This window comes from Paroedura picta, chromosome 4 (assembly GCF_049243985.1).
Source record: "Paroedura picta isolate Pp20150507F chromosome 4, Ppicta_v3.0, whole genome shotgun sequence".
Taxonomy (NCBI): domain Eukaryota; kingdom Metazoa; phylum Chordata; class Lepidosauria; order Squamata; family Gekkonidae; genus Paroedura; species Paroedura picta.
Genome location: NC_135372.1, coordinates 146,251,498 through 146,272,194, shown reverse-complemented (window position 1 = coordinate 146,272,194; position 20,697 = coordinate 146,251,498). Strand labels below are relative to the sequence as shown.

The 20,697-nt window shown below is 45.6% G+C and overlaps 1 protein-coding gene across 11 annotated transcripts in view; it reads right to left on the bottom strand.

Moving 5' to 3' along the window:
- The window catches only part of STAG3 (STAG3 cohesin complex component), a 101,086-nt gene extending 89,058 nt beyond the window's left edge, over positions 1 to 12,028 (bottom strand). For all 11 annotated transcript variants that reach the window (XM_077336193.1, XM_077336190.1, XM_077336191.1 and 8 more), the window contains exons 1-2: positions 11,708 to 12,028; positions 11,431 to 11,587 (exon numbers count right to left, since the gene is read on the bottom strand). In XM_077336193.1, the coding sequence (XP_077192308.1) occupies positions 11,431 to 11,587; positions 11,708 to 11,844 (294 nt within the window). In that variant the 5' untranslated portion in view covers positions 11,845 to 12,028. The remainder of the gene's footprint in view (positions 1 to 11,430; positions 11,588 to 11,707) is intronic.
- Between the last annotated feature and the right edge of the window lie 8,669 nt (positions 12,029 to 20,697).

Here is a 20,697-nt window from a genome sequence, read left to right as displayed (position 1 = left end):
GAGTGAAGTGACTGAGTAACAAAAGTCACCAGCCCTCCCTCTGCTATGCTCCCGATGCCTTGAGGGCTGCCAACTCAGGGATGGGAAATTCCCCGAGTGTTTGGGGCGGAGCCCAGGAAAGGGGAGGGAAGGAACTGAGTAGTGTATAATGCCACACTAGTCCTGTGAAAAAGGCAAGTTACACTGGGAATTACTAGGAAATCCCTGACAATCTACTGTGAAAGCAGAAGACTGCTTTTCCATGTGACTACAGCTGCAAGGATGGTAGCAGCAAGACAATGGAAACAAGATATTCCAAAAATCACAGATTGAATTGAAAAACTAGGGGATATGATGAAAATGACAAAACTTACCAGCTCAATCAACAACAGACCTGTAGAAGAATTCAAAGAACACTGGGGCTATCTTACATGGTATCTAGCTAGATAGTCAAATCTGTATTTATGGTATAGCAAAACAACTTTAATGCTTTTGTAATCTGTATAAATTCTCTCATTTTTTTCTTTTTCTTTCTTTAAACTTAAATGCTGGAAAAAACCAGCAGTTATAATTTAAAAAAAAACACTTTAAAACAAGTATCCATGAAGTATCCCTATTTTCTTCAGTTATCAGTTCCCCATGTGCCAAATATAATCTAAGAAGATCAACTATTGGACAGGAAACTGAAAACAGGAGAGTGGAGGCAGTGGGGTACAGGGGAGTAGGGCATATGTTTACCACCATCAATGCTGTTGTGGGTCGTTTTAAATTGTAAATTGTATTTTGGGAAATTGTACGGGTTAGTTTTAATATGGGTGTTTTTAATGTAAACCGCCACAGGCCAGCCAGGCCAAGAGTGACGGTATATAAGCCAATTAATCAATCAATCAATCAAGGGTGACTTTAATGCAAAAGTTGACACACCAGTGAAGAGACACATTACTGGCAAGTTCAGACTTGGAGAAAGGATGATGCAGGTGATCGTCTGGAATAATTATGTCATGAAAATTGATTTTGTATCATGAAAACTTGGCTCAAACAGAATAAACGTCACCTATACACTTGGTCATCACCAAATGGACTACACAGGAACGAAACTGACTATATTTTATGCAGCCGATGATAGTCTACTTCAATAATTGCTGTCAAAACATATCCAGGCTCTGACTGCAGTTCGGATCACTAACTGTTACTGGCTAAAACAAAAACCAAGCCTTGAATCAATCGCCAATCAACAAGGCCCCAGGCATTGATGTCATGCCCATGGAGCTGCTGAGATGTATAGCAATCAAAATCATTATACCTTTGAGCCAGAAAATCTGAGTGGAAACAATCTGTGTTCATTCCATTACCAAAAAAAGGGTGACTCAAAAAGCTGTTCCAATTATTTGCTCCCAAGGGTACAAAGAAACAGGTACTGGTCATTGGGGATTCCCTGCTGAGAGGCGTAGAGGCCAAAGTGTGTAGACCAGACTTGTTGTCTCGTGAGGTCTGCTGCCTACCTGATGCAAGCATCAAGGATGTGACAGAGCGGCTGGACAGGCTCGTCACGCCTACAGATCATTACCCCTTCTTTCTCATCCATGTAGAAACAAATAATACTGCCCAGCAGAACATAGAACCTATTAAAACAGACTTTGTGGATCTGGGGAAAAAGACCAAAAACCAAAGGCCAAAGCTGAGAGTGAGCTAAGATTGGCCAGGGAAGCCGTAGAGATGGCCGTAGCCAAGGGATAGTGTCTGGGTGGCAGGTTGACATGGACAAAGAGGTTGTTGAGAGGCATTTAGCTAAACTGGATGAGTTCAAATCCCCTAGGCAAGATGAAATGCACCCGAGAGTGCTCAAAGAACTTTCCAGAGAACTTGTAGAACCCTTGTCCATCATCTTTGGGACCTTTTTAAGGACTGGAGATGTCCCAGAGGACTGGAAGAGAGCACACATTATTCCGATCAAAAAAGGGACGAAGGATGACCTGGGAAACTACAGACCAATGAGTCTGACCTCTGTTGTGGGGAAGATAATGGAGCAGATATTAAAGGGTGCGATCTGCAAACATCTGGAAGACAATTTGGTGATCCAAGGAAGTCAGCATGGACAGCTCCTGTCAGATCAACCTGGTTTCACAGACTGGAGGGAGGGAAGTAGTTGGGGTACCTCAGGACTCGGTCTGGTACTTTTTAACATATTTATTAATGATCTAGACTAGATGAGGGGGTGGAGGGATTACTCATCAAGTTTGCAGATGACACCAAATTGGGAGGACTGGAAAATACTCCGGAAGATAGAGACAGAGTTCAATGAGATCTGAACACAATGGAAAAATGGGCAAATGAGAACAAGATGCAGTTTAATAAAGATAAGTGTAAAGTTCTGCATCTGGGTCAGAAAAATAAAAAGCATGCCTACTGGATGGGGGATACGCTTCTAGGTAACTTCTAGGGGGCAGTCCATAAATACCTAGTTTCTTTAAATGAAAGGTTTTCTGGGCCAGATTAATTGCAACCAACGGTACTAAAAGAACTTGCAGATTTAATCTGAGCTTCTGTCTATTGCAGATGTAATCTCTGAAGCTTTGTCCATTATGTTTGACACTGGGTACCTACTGCCCCCCCCTTCAAGGATCGCTGCCTTGCCATGGCAGGGGGGCTTGAGTAGCTCAGTGAAGCTAAGAGCTATGCCGTGTAGGGCCACCCAAGACGGATAGGTCATAGCTGAGAGCTCTGACAAAAGGTGATCCACTGGAGAAGGAAATGGCAAACTACTCCAGTAACTCTGCCATGAAAACCCAATGGACAAGTTCAAAAGGCAAAGCGATAAAAAGGCCAAGAGTTGCTTTTAAAATACTTCAAGACATGAAGGAGAGAGGAGGTCAAGGTGTTCCTAATCTAAAACTATACAAAGATGCAGCAGCCCTTACATACATAGTGGGCTGGGTACGGGAACCGTATTCAAGAGAACTGGTATTTGAAAGAAAAAACATGGGTAACAGCTTTCATGAAAGACTATGGCCAGCAGGAAAACAAAAACAAAAAGCAGTAGCAAACACCAGGATTAGTGGACTTTTGAACATGTAGTCAAGATACAATAAAAGACTATCTCCAGCACCATCAATATTGAAATCACCAACTGAAGCATACTTCGGTAATGCTCAACAGAAAAGGCTGACTTGTCTCCAGTACAAAGACTTATTATTAAAAACCGGCAAGTTTAAGGATATGCAAACAATAAAGAAAGAAGGAGTATGAGTGTGGCTTAAGATGGCGTCCTAAAAGGATTGCAGTGCAATCTCTGAAGCCTGACAGGGGTCAATTGTGGAAGCAATTGGCAGAAAAGAGGAGGGGTACGCAAACCCCACCTCACCTTTCTACCCAGGAAGTTCTAGGGAATTCTTGGGGCCGTCTCCAATCCTTTAGGGAATATATCTCCCTGGATTACAGGCTGTCAGTGTTTCGGGTCAAGAGGACGTCTGCCATATTCTGGACTTTTCTTTCTTTCTTCCTTCAAGAATTTACTTTGACCCTCTACTACGATTTACTGCAAATGAATGCTGTGAACTGAGGGGAGGACATCTGCCAAATTCCAAGATATCAAGACATCAATTAACGCACAGAGACACAAGTATTTCTCTGTTTCTCCATTTCTCTTTTTTCTCCCTTTTTTGCTCTGCCTGAAGCCACCTCGATATGAGGAAGGCTAATTCTCTTCCCTAAGCAGAAGAAGGACTTAAATAAACTCAAACTAATTAGTAATAGCTTTTACTGCATTTGTTTTGGTTTTCGGAGATAAGAGATAAGAGCCGTGGGTGGGAGGATCTCGCGATAATTCTGTTCCAGTACGAGACACTGCTTTACTGACTTCAATACGTCACATGCCAGTGCCAGGAACGTTGGAGATCAAACCAGACTTGTTTTCGCTTAGGACTCTGTAGGACCTCTACTGGCTATTTGCAAAATTGCCTGAGATTAGTTGACTTGCAAGCCTAAAACATGTCTATGCTAAAAAGAATGGCTCACCTAATAGAGAAACAATCCCAAGATCTGAAAGCATTTACAGAAGGCTTGCTTAAAAATATTTTCAAGGAGATCCAAGACAGCAAGGAAGAAGTCTCTAACAGGAATGATGGATCAATAACAGTGGCTGATGATAGCTCTAAACAAGGTGGAAAACTATCAGCAGAAGAGAAATTTGAAACTATGGAGATGGAAAAGGGGATGTCAGAGTCTTGCAGCCTAGATAAGGACACCCTTCCTAAAAAGACATACAGCCACTCCAAAGCAACAGTACACAAGAACCAATCAAAAGATATATGGATCTGCTGTGAAAGTAATCGATTTAAAGGAGCTTCTCGGAAAAAAACTGTACTGATATTGGAGCCCAGAAGGTACAACTGCCTCAAGATTCACCGATGCATACTCCGAGGGAAAGAATACAACTGCACTTTCTATGCCAAAGGCCAACTGGACAGAACACAAGTCAACAGGAACAACAAGATGCAGCAAGCCTCGATATGAGACCCCCTTAAGAAGATTGGGGAACGGAAAGGAGAAGCAGTGGTTGAAATTCTTTCTCTCCTTTTTCTTTTCTTCTGTAGCCACACAGGCAATATAATCAGTTAAGAAGTTAATGTGGGGTCTAAGATCTTCTAAGTAAGTTGAATCTGTATTATTAAATCTATCTTCGCAGTGCTTCCCAGCCCAAAATTAAAGCTTAACTAAAAGGAGACACCTAATGGAGTGGGTTTAAGAATAACCATAGAATAGAATCATAGAATTGGAAGGGGCCATACAGGCCATCTAGTCCAACCCCCTGCTCAACGCAGGATTAGCCCTAAGCATCCTAAAGCAGATGAAGACTATATTTTACTGCTCATTGTAAGTCTATACTATTATGTAAGTGTGGGGTCTTAGATTTCCTATGCTAGCTGAATTTGTATTATAAAACATATCTCCGCAGTGACTCCCAGTCTAAACTTAAAGCATAACTAAAACGAGGCACCTAATCGAGGAAGACTTTATTTTACTATTTTTTGTATTAACAACTTATACTTATATAACTTATACTCATATAACAACCTATATATTTTTCTTCGGTACAACTAAGTAGGCCTCTTTTCCTAAATGTGGTGGAAATGTGGATGGCTCTAAGATTGTGTTAAGTATAAATTGTTTTATAGGTGTTATGGGACACCAAAAATGACCGTTAAAATTGTTGAAAACTATGAGCCTAGGAGGTACAACTGCCTCAAGATTCACCGATGCATATTCTGAGGGAAAGAGTACAACTGCACTTTCTACGCCAAAGGCCATCTGGACAGAACACAAGTCTACGGGAACAACAAGATGCAATAAGCCTCGACATGAGACCCCCTTAAGAAGACTGGGGCTTTTCTTAAGTTAATGTGGGGTCTAAGATCTTCTAAGTAAGCTGAATCTGTAAATATATCTTCGCAGTGCCTTCTAGCCCAAAATTACAGCTTAACTAAAAGGAGACATCTAATGGAGTGACATCTAATGGAGATGAAGACTATATTTTACTGCTCACTGTAAGTCTATACTATTATGTAAGTGTGGGGTCTTAGATTTCCTAATCTGTAAATATATCTCCGCAGTGACTCCCAGTCTAAACTTAAAGCATAACTAAAAGGAGACATCTAATCGAGGAGGTGTAAATAACGAAGACTTTATTTTACTATTCTTTGTATTAACAACTTACACTTATATAACTTATATATAACAACCTATATATTTTTCTTCTGTACAACTAAGTAGGCTTCTTTTCCTAAATGTGGTGGAAATGTGGATGGCTCTAAGATTGTGTTAAGTATAAATTGTTTCATAGGTGTTAAAGGTAAAAGGTAAAGGTATCCCCAGTGTAAGCACCGAGTCATGTCTGACCTTTGGGGTGACGCCCTCTAGCGTTTTCATGGCAGACTCAATACGGGGTGGTTTGCCAGTGCCTTCCCCAGTCATGACCGTTTACCCCCCAGCAAGCTGGGTACTCATAGGTGTTATGTGACAACAAAAATGACCGTTAAAATTGTTAAAAACTATGCAAACAAATGCTGGAAAGATGGTAAAAAAGTAGGCTTCTCCTTCTAAATGTGGTGGAAACGTGAAAAAGTTTATAAGCTTTGGGCAAAAGTTCACACTATTGTGCAGCTATGTGGGGTCTTATATTTTCAAATGAAGAGGTCTTTCAAGAACAATAGGGCCCTTATCTGATTTACCTAAGAAAATAAGTTAAAAGGGGATTGAAACGGGGAATTAAGTGTATTAAATGAAGAGCACAATCTATTTTTTTCTGTATCAATAATGTAGATTACTTGTATTGTACTATTTTTAATCTTGGAAAATAAAACAAAAACCGTTCCAAAAAAAAAAAGGAGTAGAAATTCAATGGTTAGAGTATAACCAATTACTATCTAAATTCAAAGCAAAGTTTCAGCAACCGTTAAATCTAGAGGCTCCAATACCAGAATTTGAAAACTTAGTAATCCAAGACAAGCCTCACTTGCAGGGCCAAATATATAAACTGCTATTATGGTATGAGACGGAAACGGAACGGGTCAAGCCATGCATGATTAAATGGATGCAAAATATTGAGACAAATGTGACAATGGAACAATGGGAACTAGTATGGTCTAGAATACCTAAGTATACTAAGAGTAAAATACTTAAAGAAAATTGGTATAAAATGTTTTACAGGTGGTACACGACACCAAAAGTGATCGCCAAAATTGCTAAAAATTGTGATAATAAATGCTGGAAATGTGATGATAAACTAGGTTCTTTCTTTCATATGTGGTGGAGATGTGAAAAAGTTTACAAGTTCTGGGCAAAAATACACACCATTATGCAGAAAATGTGGGGTCTTAGATTTCCTATGAAAGCTGAATCTATGTTATTAAGTATACCTCCGCAGTGCCTCCCAACTCACACACAAAGCTTATTCTTCTACGCGACGACGGCAACAAGACTAGAATTGGCCAAGAAATGGAAAACGCAAGAACTACCTTCGATAGAAGACTGGTTGAACTAGCTGACTTTGCCAAACTGACACTGATGGCCAAACTGACACTGATAGTCAATGGAAGAACAGAAGAGGCCTTTCAAGAACAATGGGGCCCTTATCTGAATTACTTAAGAAAATAATATAAAAGGGGACTGAAACGGGGAATTAAGTGTATCAAATGAAGAGCATAACCTTTTTTTTTCTGTATTAATAATGTAGATTATACGTACTGTACCATCTTTAATTCTGGAAAATAAAATAATTCTGCTATAAAAAAAAACAAAAGGCAAAACTATATGACACTGGAAGATGAGCCCCTCAGGAAGGAAGGTGTCCAATATGCTACTGGGGATGAGCAGACGGCTAGTACGAGTAGCGCCAGAATGAATGAAGCGACTGGGCCAAAGCCGAAAGGACGCTCAGTTGTGGAAGTAACTGGTGGTGAAAAGACAGTCCGATGCTGTAAAGATTTTTATTCCATAGGAACCTGGAAGGTCAGATCCATGAATCAAGGCAAGCTGGACATGGTTAAACAAGATACGAGAAGACTGAACATCGACATTTTAGGAATTAGTGAATTAAAATGGACAGGAATGAATTTAATTCAGACGACCATCAGGTATACTACTGTGGACAAGAATCTCACAGAAGAAATGGAGTAGCCTTCATAATCAATAAGAGAGTAGGAAAAGCAGTCTTGGGATACAATCCCCAAAATGACAGAATGATCTCAGTTTGAATCCAAGACAAACCATTCAACATCTTCTTTGACCTGCCTCCCTCGAAGAGAGATGGGAAATCACCCACCGAGCTGTCCTCCTGTTCTAGAGGGAGAATGCAATGGTCATAGCAAGCACTCTTTTCCAACAACTCAAGAGACAACTCTACACATGGACATCACCAGACGATCAACACAGAAATCAGATTGACTATGTGCTCTGCAGCCAAAGATTGAGAAGTTCTATACAGTCAGTAAAAACAAGACCAGGAGCTGATTGTGGTTCAGATCATCAGCTTCTTGTTGCAAAATTTAGGCTTAAATTGAAGAAAGTAGGGAAAAGCACTAGGCCACTAAGGTATGAACTAAATCATATCCCCGACAAATATACAGTAGAGGTGACAAATAGATTTAAGGACTTAGATCTGATAGACAGAGTTCCTAAAGGATGGAGGTTCACAACATTGTACAAGAGGTAGTAACTAAAACCATCCCAAAGAAAGAGAAATGCAAGAAATCAAAATGGCTGTCTGAGGAAGCTTTACAAATAGCTAAGGAGAGAAGGGAAGTGAAAGGCAAGGAAGAAAGAGAAAGATGCACCCAATTGAATGCAGAATTCCAGAGAAAAGCTAGAAGAGATAAGAATGCCTTCTTAAATTAACAGTGCAAACAAATAGAAGAAAACAATAGAATGGGGAGGACCAGAGATCTTTTTAACACAATTGGAGATATGAAGAGAATGTTTCATGCAAAGCTATGTTTCATCAAAAGGGTATGATAAGGGACCAAAATGGTAGGGACCTCAAAGAAGCAGAAGAGATTTAAAAAAGGTGGCAAAATTATACAGAACAACTATACAAGAGCAAGCTTAACATCCTTGATAACCATAGTGGGGTAGTTACTGACCTGGAACCAGACATCCTGGAATGTGAAGTCAAATGGGCCTTAGGAAGTCTGAGCAACAATAAAGCTAGTGGTAGTGACAGCATTCCAGTTGAACTATTCAAAATCTTAAAAGACGATGCAGTAAAAGTGCTACAATCAATATGCCAGCAAATTTGCAAAACTCAACAATGGCCACAGGATTGGAAAAGGTCAGTTTACATTCCAATCCCAAAGAAGGGCAATGCCAAAGAATGTTCAAACTACCGCATCATTGCACTCATTTCTCATGCTAGCAAAATTATGCTCAAAATCCTACAAGCTAGGCTCCAGCAATATGTGGACAGAGAACTTCGAGAAGTACAGGCAGGATTTGGAAGCAACATTGAGAACTGAACATGGAATCACTGATTGGTTCAAAATTGCGAAAGGAGTTCGGCAAGGCTGTATACTGTCGCCTTGCCTATTTAACTTGTATGTGGAGCACATCATGAGAAAGGCGGGATTAGAAGAGTCACAAATTGCGGGTGAAGGAGGAGAGTGCAAAAGTTGGCTTGAAACTCAACATCAAGAAAACAAAGATCATGGCATCCGGCCCTCTCAATTCCTGGCAAATAGATGGGGAAGAAATGGAGATAGTGACAGATTTTATTTTCCCTGGCTTCAAGCAAAGAAATTAGAAGACACTTGCTCCTGGGGAGGAAAGCTATGGCAAATCTAGACAGTATCCTAAAAAGCAGAGGCATCACCATGGCAACAAAAGTGCGTTTAGTCAAGGCTATGGTATTCCCTGTTGCAATGTATGGCTGTGAAAGATGGACCATAAGGAAGGCCGAGCGTCAAAGAATTGAGGCTTTTGAACTCTGGTGCTGGAGAATACTCTTGCAAGTCGCTTGGACTGCAAGGCGAACAAACCGGTCAGTCCTAGATATCAGCGCTGACAGCTCCTTAGAAGGCCAAATCCTGAAGATGAAACTCAAATACTTTGGCCACCTCATGAGAAGGAAGGACTCCCTGGAGAAGAGCCTAATGCTGGGAGCGATTGAGGGCAAAAGAAGAAGGGGACAACAGAGAATGAGGTGGCTGGATGGAGTCACTGAAGCAGTAGGTGCAAACTTAAATGGACTCTGGGGAATGGTAGAGGACAGAAAGGCCTGGAGAATCATTGTCCATGGGGTCGCCATGGGTCGGACACGACTTCGCACCTAACAACAACAACCTACTGCCCCATCAGCTGGATAGCCATCTGAGGGAGGCTGATTCTGTGAAGGTTCAAAGCACTCTTGCACTCTCTCAGGGGGTTAGAATCATAGAATAATAGAGTTGGAAGGGACCTCCTGGGTCATCCAGTCCAGCCCAGAGGTCTCTTTCAACTCCATTATTCTATGATTCTAAGGCTTCAGCTTTAGTCATGTTGCTGGCCTTCCAGAGTAGTTGGCTAGCCAGTTAATGAGAAAGAATGCTAGAGTAGACAGACCCTCAATTGTCTGATCCAGCTGGGCTCTTCTTACTTTATTCGCAGGGAAAGTTGTCAGCCTCTCTTCACGGGTATTGGCTAAAATTGGAACTGGCTGGCCCCTCTGTGAGACAGGAGGGTGGACTGGATGGACCCTCCGTGGTCTGACCCAGCAGGGTCTTATGAAGGCTTAGAATCATAGAATCATAGAGTTGGAAGGGGCCATACAGGCCATCTAGTCCAACCCCCTGCTCAACGCAGGATCAGCCCTAACCATCTTAAAGCATCCAAGGAAACTGTGTATCCAGCCTTTGCTTGAAGACTGCCAGTGAGGGGGAGTTCACCACCTCCTTAGGCAGCCTATTCCACTGCTGAACTACTCTGACTGTCAAAAATGTTTTCCTGGTATCTAGCCTACATGGTATCTAGCCTATCGTTGTACTTGAAGTTTAAACCCATTACTGCGTGTCCTCTCCTCTGCAGCCAACAGAAACAGCCTCTCTGCCCTATGGCTGGCCCTGCAGAGGAACTGGCTGGCCCCTGGGTGAGACGGGAGGCTGGACTGGAGGGACCCTCCCTGGCCTGACCCAGCAGGGCTCTTCTGAGGGTCTTCTCAGGGGAAGGCCTCGGCCTCTCTGCCCTGTGGCTGGCCCTGCAGAGGAACTGGCTGACCCCTGGGTGAGACGGGAGGCTGGACTGGAGGGACCCTCCCTGGCCTGACCCAGCAGGGCTCTTCTGAGGGTCTTCTCAGGGGAAGGCCTCGGCCTCTCTGCCCTGTGGCTGGCCCTGCAGAGGAACTGGCTGGCCCCTGGGTGAGACGGGAGGCTGGACTGGAGGGACCCTCCCTGGCCTGACCCAGCAGGGCTCTTCTGAGGGTCTTCTCAGGGGAAGGCCTCGGCCTCTCTGCCCTGTGGCTGGCCCTGCAGAGGGACTGGCTGGCCCCTGGGTGAGAAGGGAGGCTGGACTGGAGGGACCCTCCCTGGCCTGACCCAGCAGGGCTCTTCTGAGGTTCTTCTCAGGGGAAGGCCTCGGCCTCTCTGCCCTGTGGCTGGCCTTGCAGAGGAACTGGCTGGCCCCTGGATGGGACATGAGGCTGGACTGGAGGGACCCCTGGTCTGATCCAGCAGGGCTCTCCTGAGGGTCTTATGAGGGCTTCAGCCTCTCTGACCTGTTGCTGGCCCTGCAGGGGAACTGGACCCCCCCCCCGCCCAGATGGTCTGACCCAGCAGGGCTCTTTGGATGCTCTTCTGAGGGCTGTTGGTGTCCCGAGGGGGTCCCTGTGGGCGATGGGATGCTGGACAAGGGGGCGAGCGAGGGAGGAAGGCGGGAGGCCAGAGCGCAGCCGCAGCAGCAGCGCCCCCCTCCTACTCCTCCTCGGCCTACCCGGCGGCTGCCTTGGGCCTCGTGGGCGGCCCGCTTGCCGTCCCGACTGCGGAGCGTCCGCTCGAAGTCGCTGCCGGAGTCCGTGTCCGCGCCGGGGCCGCTCTCTTCTTCCTCCTCCTCCTCCTCCTCTTCCTCGTCGGGGCTGCGGGGCGCCTCCCTGCCGGCCAAGAGAGGCCTTCAGGGGAGGCCGGGGGCGAGCGGGGGCGGGGGTCCCCCGGCTGCTGCCGCCCCCTCCCTCCCTCCCTCCCTCCCTCCCCCTGCCCTGGGTCCGACTCACAGGCCGGTCGGGCGGCGGCGGCGGCTCCCCGGAAGGGGGGTGGGGGCGGCCGCCTGAGGCGAGGCACGCGAGCTGCTGCTGCTGCTGCTGCTTCGAGCGCCCCGCGAAGCCGGAGGTGGCGAGGAAGACGAGGCCATGGCTGGCTGGCTGGCTGGCGGGCGGCCCGGCCTCTCTCTCTCTCCCCGCGGCGCCTGAGGGGAAACTCCGCCGCAAGAACCAGAGCGGCAGCGCCTCCCTCCCCTCGCGCCTCGCCTCCTGCGCGGGAAATGCCTAGGCCACGCCTACCCCGGCTGCCGCCACGCGGAGGCCGCCGGCTCTGCGCACGCGCGCCTGGCCTCACTGGGCTTCCCGACGTGCCGCCCCCACTCAGCCGCAGGCAGCGGGGCGGGGCTAGCGGAGCCCGGCGAGCAGCGCGCTCGAGGGGGGGGCGGGGCGGCCGCTTTCCTTCGGCAGACCCCGCCCACTCCCGGGAGAAGCCTCCCCTCGACCGGCCGACCCCAGTCGCCTCCGGGGTCCAGCGGCAAGAGGGGGGCGCAGGACCCCCCTGGCAGGCACCGGCCTCTCCTTCAGCGGCCTCTCCTTCAGCGGTGGGCAGAGCCCGGAAGCCCCCCTCGCAAGCCTGAGCTGAGCAACCCGGCCCCCTGGAACCCCCCTACACTAATGTTTAGAAGTACTGCTGGGTGACTGCCTTCTTTTTATTTCATTTATTTATTTTTATATTTATACCTCGCCTCTCCCGGCAGCTGCCTGCTTGAAGGGCTCACAATAAGACATCCCCAGCCCCAATTAAACTGGGAGAAAATTTCACATCTTAACTCATTTAGCAGTCCCTTAGTCATCCATCTTGGCTTCTTTTGATCTCTTCCTCCACTTCATAGGAGCAGTTTGATATTGCTTGCAGTGGGCTGCCCAGCACAAAATGGTTCACAGACTGACCTAAATAATCGAGGAGGCCTTGTGGAGGGTCCTGCTGGAAGGGAGAGGCAGGAGGTGGGGTTGGGCGGTTCATTTTTTCGCCACGAGAGGCTGGTTATTTTTAAGGCTTTTTACCTTTGTGGGGTTTTATATTTTATTGTAACCCACTGTGAGACATTTTTCAATTTGTTGTTGTTATGTGCGAAGTCGTGTCCGACCAATCACGACCCCATGGACAATGATCCTCCAGGCCTTCCTGTCCTCCACCATTCCCTGGAGTCCATTTAAGTTTGCACCTACTGCTTCAGTGACTCCATCCAGCCACCTCATTCTCTGTCGTCCCCTTCTTCTTTTGCCCTCGATCGCTCCCAGCATTAGGCTCTTCTCCAGGGAGTCCTTCCTTCTCATGAGGTGGCCAAAGTATTTGAGTTTCATCTTCAGGATCTGGCCTTCTAAAGAGCAGTCAGGGTTGATCTCTAGGACTGACCGGTTTGTTCGCCTTGCAGTCCAAGGGACTCGCAAGAGTCTTCTCCAGTACCAGAGTTCAAAAGCCTCAATTCTTTGACGCTCGGCGTTCCTTATGGTCCAACTCTCGCAGCCATACATTGCAACTGGGAATACCATAGCCTTGACTAAGCGCACTTTTGTTGGCAGGGTGATGTCTGCTTTTTAGGATGCTGTCTAGATTTGCCATAGCTTTCCTCCCCAGGAGCAAGCGTCTTTTAATTTCTTTGCTGCAGTCCCCATCTGCAGTGATCTTGGAGCCCAGGAAAATAAAATCTGTCACTATCTCCATTTCTTCCCCATCTATTTGCCAGGAATTGAGAGGGCCGGATGCCATGATCTTTGTTTTCTTGATGTTGAGTTTCAAGCCAACTTTTGCACTCTCCTCCTTCACCCGCATCAACAGGCTTTTTACTTCCTCTTCACTTTCTGCCATTAGAGTGGTATCATCTGCATATCTGAGGTTGTTGATATTTCTCCCTGCAATCTTGATCCCAATTTGTGACTCCTCTAATCCCACATTTCTCATGATGTGCTCTGCATACAAGTTAAATAGGCAAGGCGACAGTATACAGCCTTGCCGAACTCCTTTCTCAATTTTGAACCAGTCAGTGATTCCATGTTCAGTTCTCACTGTTGCTTCTTGACCTACATATAAATTTCTCAAGAGACAAATAAGATGCTCTGGTATTCCCATCTTTTTAAGAACTTGCCACAATTTGTTGTGCTCCACACAATCAAAGGCTTTAGCATAGTCAATGAAGCAGAAGTAGACGTTCTTCTGGTACTCCCTAGCTTTCTCCATAACCCAGCGTATGTTTGCAATTTGATCTCTAGTTCCTCTGCCTCTTCGAAATCCTGCCTGTACTTCTGGAAGTTCTCGGTCCACATATTGCTGGAGCCTAGCTTGTAGGATTTTCAGCATAACTTTGCTAGCATGAGAAATTAGTGCAATGGTGCGGTAGTTTGAACATTCTTTGGCATTGCCCTTCTTTGGGATTGGAATGTAAACTGACCTTTTCCAATCCTGTGGCCATTGTTGAGTTTTCCAAATTTGCTGGCATATTGAGTGTAGCACTTTTACTGCATCGTCCTTTAAGATTTTGAATAGTTCAACTGGAATGCTGTCACCACCACTAGCTTTATTGTTGCTCAGCCTTCCTAAGGCCCATTTGACTTCACATTCCAGGATGTCTGGCTCCAGGTCAGTAACTACCCTACTGTGGTCATCAGGGATGTTAAGCTCGCTCTTGTATAGTTGTTCTGTATAATTTTGCCACCTTTGTTTAATCTCTTCTGCTTCTGTGAGATCCCTACCATTTTGGTCCCTTATCATACCCAACTTTGCATGAAACGTTCTCTTCATATCTCCAATTTTCTTGAAAAGATATCTGGTCCTCCCCATTCTATTGTTTTCTTCTATTTGTTTGCACTGTTCATTTAAGAAGGCATTCTTATCTCTTCTAGCTTTTCTCTGGAATTCTGCATTCAGTTGGGTGTATCTTTCTCTTTCTCCCTTGCCTTTCACTTCCCTTCTCTCCTTAGCTATTTGTAAAGCTTCCTCAGACAGCCATTTTGATTTCTTGCATTTCTTTTTCTTTGGGATGGTTTTAGTTACTACATCTTGTACAATGTTGCGAACCTCTGTCCATAGTTCTTTAGGCACTCTGTCTAATTCCTTAAATCTATTTGTCACCTCTACTGTGTATTCGTCGGGGTTATGATTTAGTTCATACCTGAGTGGCCTAGTGCTTTTCCCTACTTTCTTCAATTTAAGCCTAAATTTTGCAACAAGAAGCTCATGATCAGAACCACAATCAGCTCCTGGTCTTGTTTTTATTGACTGGATAGAACTTTTCCATCTTTGGCTGCAGAGCACATAGTCAATCTGATTTCTGTGTTGACCGTCTGGTGATGTCCATGTGTAGAGTCGTCTCTTGGGTTGTTGGAAAAGAGTGTTTGCTATGACCATTGTATTCTCTTAACAAAATTCTACCAGCCTGTGCCCTGCTTCATTTTGTACTCCAAGGCCAAACCTGCCTGTTATCCCGGTTATCTTTTGGCTTCCTACTTTAGCATTCCAATCCCCCATGATGATAAGCACATCATTTTTTGGTGTTGCTTCTAGAAGGTGTTGTAGGGCTTCATAGAACTGATCAACTTCATCCTCTTCAGCAGCAGTGGTTGGGGGATAGACCTGGATCACTGTGATGTTGAATGGTTTGCCTTGGATTCGAACTGAGATCATTCTGTCATTTTGGCGATTGTATCCCAAGACTGCTTTTCCTACTCTCTTATTGATTATGAAGGCTACTCCATTTCTTCTGCGAGATTCTTGTCCACAGTAGTATACCTGATGGTCATCTGAATTAAATTCACCCATTCCTGTCCATTTTAGTTCACTGATTCCTAAAATGTCGATGTTCAGTCTTGTCATTTCTTGTTTGACCACGTCCAGCTTACCTTGATTCATGGATCTGACATTCCAGGTTCCTATGGAATAAAAATCTTTACAGCATCGGACTGTCTTTTCGCCACCAGTTACTTCCACAACTGAGCGTCCTTTCGGCTTTGGCCCAGTTGCTTCATTCATTCTGGCGCTACTCGTACTAGCCGTCTGCTCATCCCCAGTAGCACATTGGACACCTTCCGACCTGAGGGGCTCATCTCCCAGCGTCATATCGTTATGCCTATTGGAACTGTCCATAGAGTTTTCATGGCAAAGATACTGAAGTGGTTTGCCATTTCCTTCTCCAGTGGATCACCTTTTGTCAGAGCTCTCAGCTATGACCTGTCCATCTTGGGTGGCCCTGCACGGTATAGCTCATAGCTTCACTGAACTACGCAAGCCCCCTTGCCACAACAAGGCAGCGATCCTTGAAGGGGGCATTTTTCAATAGTGGCGGGTAAGAAACCTAATACAATATTGTACTACAAATAGGAAGAACTTGTTATGTCATTTTAATGCTTAGGCAGTGGTGCTGCTGTTTCTTTCTGGTGGTTTCAGACTGCTAATCTAATGACGTTGCTACTGATGTTGATTGTTCTGACTTACTGTGTGCAATCCATTCTGAATCCGTGCGAGAAAAGAGGACTATAACACACATCATATAAGGTCTGCCGTGACAGCTTCACTCATCTGCATAGGAACTCCCCTGCCTGCAAGCAAGATCAACAACTGTCCACACATGGGCTCCTTCTCCTTGTGGCCCTCATATGGTATAACAGCCTGCTGGAGGGGATGCTCAGGGGAGCAAATAAGAGGAAATGTAGCTTTGCAGCTTGGATTCACAGATTCCTTCCTTCTGCGCAGGCAAAACATTCCCCACTAGTGCTGCTGCTGGAGAAATGGGGGAGCCCAGGAATGAATCATAGAATCATAGAGTTGGAAGGGGCCATACAGGCCATCTAGTCCAAGCCCCTGCTCAACGCAGGATCAGCCCTAAGCATCCTAAAGCATCCAAGAAAAGTGTGTATCCAACCTTTGCTTGAAGACTGCCAGTGAGGGGGAGATCACCACCTCCTTAGGCAGCCTATTCCACTGCTGAACTACTCTAACTGTGAAAATGTTTTTCCTGATATCTAGCCTATATCGTTGTACTTGAAGTTTGAACCCATTACTGCGTGTCCTCTCCTCTGCAGCCAACAGAAACAGCATCCTGCCCTCCTCCAAGTGACAACCTTTCAAATGCTTAAAGAGGGCTATCATGTCCCCTCTCAACCTCCTTTTCTCCAGGCTGAACATTCCCAAGTCCCTCAACCTACCTTCAGAGGGCTTGGTCCCTTGGCCCCAGATCATCCTCGTCGCTCTCCTCTGTACCCTTTCAATTTTATCTACATCCTTGAAGTGAGGCCTCCAGAACTGCACACAGTACTCCAGGTGTGGCCTGACCAGTGCCGTATACAATGGGACTATGACATCTTGTGATTTTGATGTGATGCCTCTGTTGATACAGCCCAAAATGGCATTTGCCTTTTTTACCGCTGCATCACACTGCCTGCTCATGTTTAGTTTACAATCCACAAGTACCCCAAGGTCTCGTTCACACAAAGTGTTACCTAGAAGCGTATCCCCCATCCAGTAGGCACGCTTTTCATTTTTCTGACCCAGATGCATCTTTATTAAATTGCATCTTGTTCTCCTTTGCCCATTTTTCCATTGTGTTCAGATCTCGTTGAACTCTGTCTCTATCTTCCGGAGTATTTGCCAGTCCTCCCAATTTGGTGTCATCTGCAAACTTGATAAGTAGTCCCTCCACCCCCCTCATCTAGATCATTAATAAATATGTTAAAAAGTACCAGACTGAGCACCGAGCCCTGAGGTACCCCGCTACTCACCTCCCTCCAGTCTGATGAAACACCATTGACAACAATTCCACCTAACTATCTAAATTTCCAGATTAAAAAGGTAAAGGTAAAGGTATCCCCTGTGCAAGCACCGAGTCATGTCTGACCCTTGGGGTGACGCCCTCTAGCGTTTTCATGGCAGACTCAATACGGGGTGGTTTGCCAGTGCCTTCCCCAGTCATTACCGTTTACCCCACAGCAAGCTGGGTACTCATTTTACCGACCTCGGAAGGATGGAAGGCTGAGTCAACCTTGAGCCGGCTGCTGGGATTGAACTCCCAGCCTCATGGGCAAAGCTTTCAGACGGCTGCCTTACCACTCTGCGCCACAAGAGGTTCTAAAATTCCAGATTGCAGTCCTTCAATTTATCCATCAGAACATCATGGGGAACCTTATCAAAAGCTTTACTAAAATCCAAGTAAACGACATCAACCGAATTTCCAAATTCCAGCAAATCTGTCACTTGGACAAAAAAGGATACCAGGTTGGTCTGACAGGACCTGTTGGAGACAAAATCTTGCTGACTTCCTTGGATCACCAAATTGTCCTCCAGATGTTTGTAGATTGCTCCCTTTATTATCTGCTCCATTATCTTCCCCACAACAGAGGTCAGACTCACTGGTCTGTAGTATCCCGGGTCATCCTTCCTCCCTTTTTTGAAGATCGGAATAATGTTTGCTCTTTTCCAGTCCTCCGGGACATCTCCAGTCCTTAAAGAGGTCCCGAAGGTGATGGACGAATGTGCAAATTCTCTGGAAAGTTCTTTGAGCACTCTCGGGTGCATTTCATGCGGCCCAGGGGATTTGAACTCATCCAGTGCAGCTAAATGCCTCTCGACAACCTCTCTATCCATGTTAACCTGCCACCCAGACACTGTCCTTTGGCTACAGCCATCTCTAGATGTGCCTAAACCCTTTGACCTGTGGGAAAAAACAGCTGTAAAATGGGCGCTGAGCCTTCCTGCTTTCTCTGCATCCTCCTTTAGAGTTTGTCCATCAACACCCAACAGTGGGCCTATTGCCTCCTTTACATTTGCTCCTCACATAAATGAAAAATCTTTTCTTGTTACAGTGGATCACTCTCAGCTTTGGCCTTTCTGATGATTCAACTACAGTGCCTAATAACCTGTAGGTACTCTTCTTTGGAACTCTGTCCTTCCCTCCATTTCCCTCCATTTCCCTTTTCTTTCTTAGTTCCTCTTGAAGTTCTCTGTTCACCCAAATAGGCTTCTTAGAGCTCCTGCAGTGTTTTCGTCTTTCTGGGATAGTCATTAATTGAGCATGCAATAGTTCTTGTTTGAGTAGCGCCCACCCTTCACATGCTCCCTTCCCTTCCAGCATTCTCGTCCATGATATGATATTCATCATGTCTCTGAGTTTATTAAAGTTTGCCCTACGAAAATCCAACATCCGTGTCTGCTACAAGCTTCCTTGCCTCCCCATCTCAAAAGGAATTCTATGAGGACATGATCACTTCCCCCTTGGGTCCCCACCTCCTTCACCTCATCCACCAACTCTTGCCTGTTGGTCAGTATTAAGTCCAGTATGGCTGAACCTCTTGTGGGTTCATCTACCATTTGATAAATGAAATTGTCAGCCAGGCAGGTCAGAAAGTTGCTTGACTGAGGATGCTTTGCAGAGTTTGTTTTGCAGCACGCATCTGGGAAATTGAAGTCACCCATGATGAAAAGGTCCTGCCGCTTGGATATTTTCTCAGGCTACTCACAAAGTGCAGCATCCACATCCTCTCGTTGGTCAGGCGGTCGGTAGCAGACACCAACCACCACAATGTTTGTTTTCCCCTCGCTTATTTTCCCCCAGATGCTTTCCACTGTAGATATGCTCTCCTTCACTAGAATTTCCTGACAGGTAAGCCCTTTCCTCACATACAGTGCCACTCCACCTCTTCGATCTATTCTGTTTTTTCTGAACAGTTCATATCCATCCACTATTACATTCCAGTCATGAGAATCATTCCACCAAGTTTCTGTGATGCCTACTAGATCATAACTTTCCATCAGCATGCGACATTCCAGCTCTTCCTTCTTATTGCCCATGCTTCGGGCGTTAGTATAAAGGCATCTGAATCCTTTGACTTTTGGTTCCCTATGAGCTGGCCTTCCTGGTTGGGCTTCCCCCGATCGGTCTCCTTCCTTACACTCCCTATGTTGATCATCATCTTCCCCTTGTGGCTTCAGTTTAAAGCTCTCCTGATGAATCTCCACAGGTTCCTGCCAAACACATTCTTCCCCAGTTTCGATAAGTGCAGTCCATCAGGTGCTAGTAGGCCTTCCTCAAGAAAGCCTATCCCATGGTCCCAGAAACCAAATCTCTCCTGACGGCACCAACTACGCAGCCAGTGATTCACCTCCATTATCTTCCTCTCTCGACGCATTCCTCTTCCTTTGACAGGCAAGATTGAAGAGAATACCACTTGTGCCCCCATTTGCTTGAGCTTCCTCCCCAGATCTTGATAGTCTTAATAGGAGCGCTGGTATTCATGGGCATGTCATTCGTTCCCATATGGACCATCACAAATGGGTAGTGATCCGTAGATTTAAGGAGTTTGGGCAGCCGTTCTGAAACGTCTTTAATTTTAGCCCCTGGCAAGCAACACACCTCTCAGGTTAGGGGGTTGGGCCCAGCCACATGGCAATCCATTCATCTTAGCAGGGAGTCTCCAATTACCAGTACTCTCCTTTTTCTTTTCTTCTCAACACCATTTCCTTCTATCCCTGTGGCCTCTTCATTTTGTCTTAGACTTCGTTTTGGGACCTCTTCCCTCGTTGACACTTGCACCTCCTCTGCAAGTGCCTGAAATCTATTTTGGAGCTCCCAAGGCCCCAAGAAGCATCTCGCTCTACGCCGTTGAGTCTTTTTCCTAACTGTCTGCAGAGGTTCCATAATGAGGTCAATCCCCTTATCCTCTTCAGGACTGGTTGTATCCTCTTTATTCCGAGTTGCAAAGCTCTGGTCTATGAACTCCTCCCCTTTCTTACTTTGGGTCAGAGTAATAATCCTCTCTTCTAAACCCCTAATCCTTTCCTCCAAAAGTCTTACTAGCTTATACTTGGGGCAGATGTAGTCCATCTTGTCTTCAGGGAGGAAGGCAATCATGTCACACTCCTACTCTTTTATTGATTATGAAGGCTACTCTATTTCTTCTGCGAGATTCTTGTCCACAGTAGTATACCTGATGCTCATCTGAATTAAATTCACCCATTC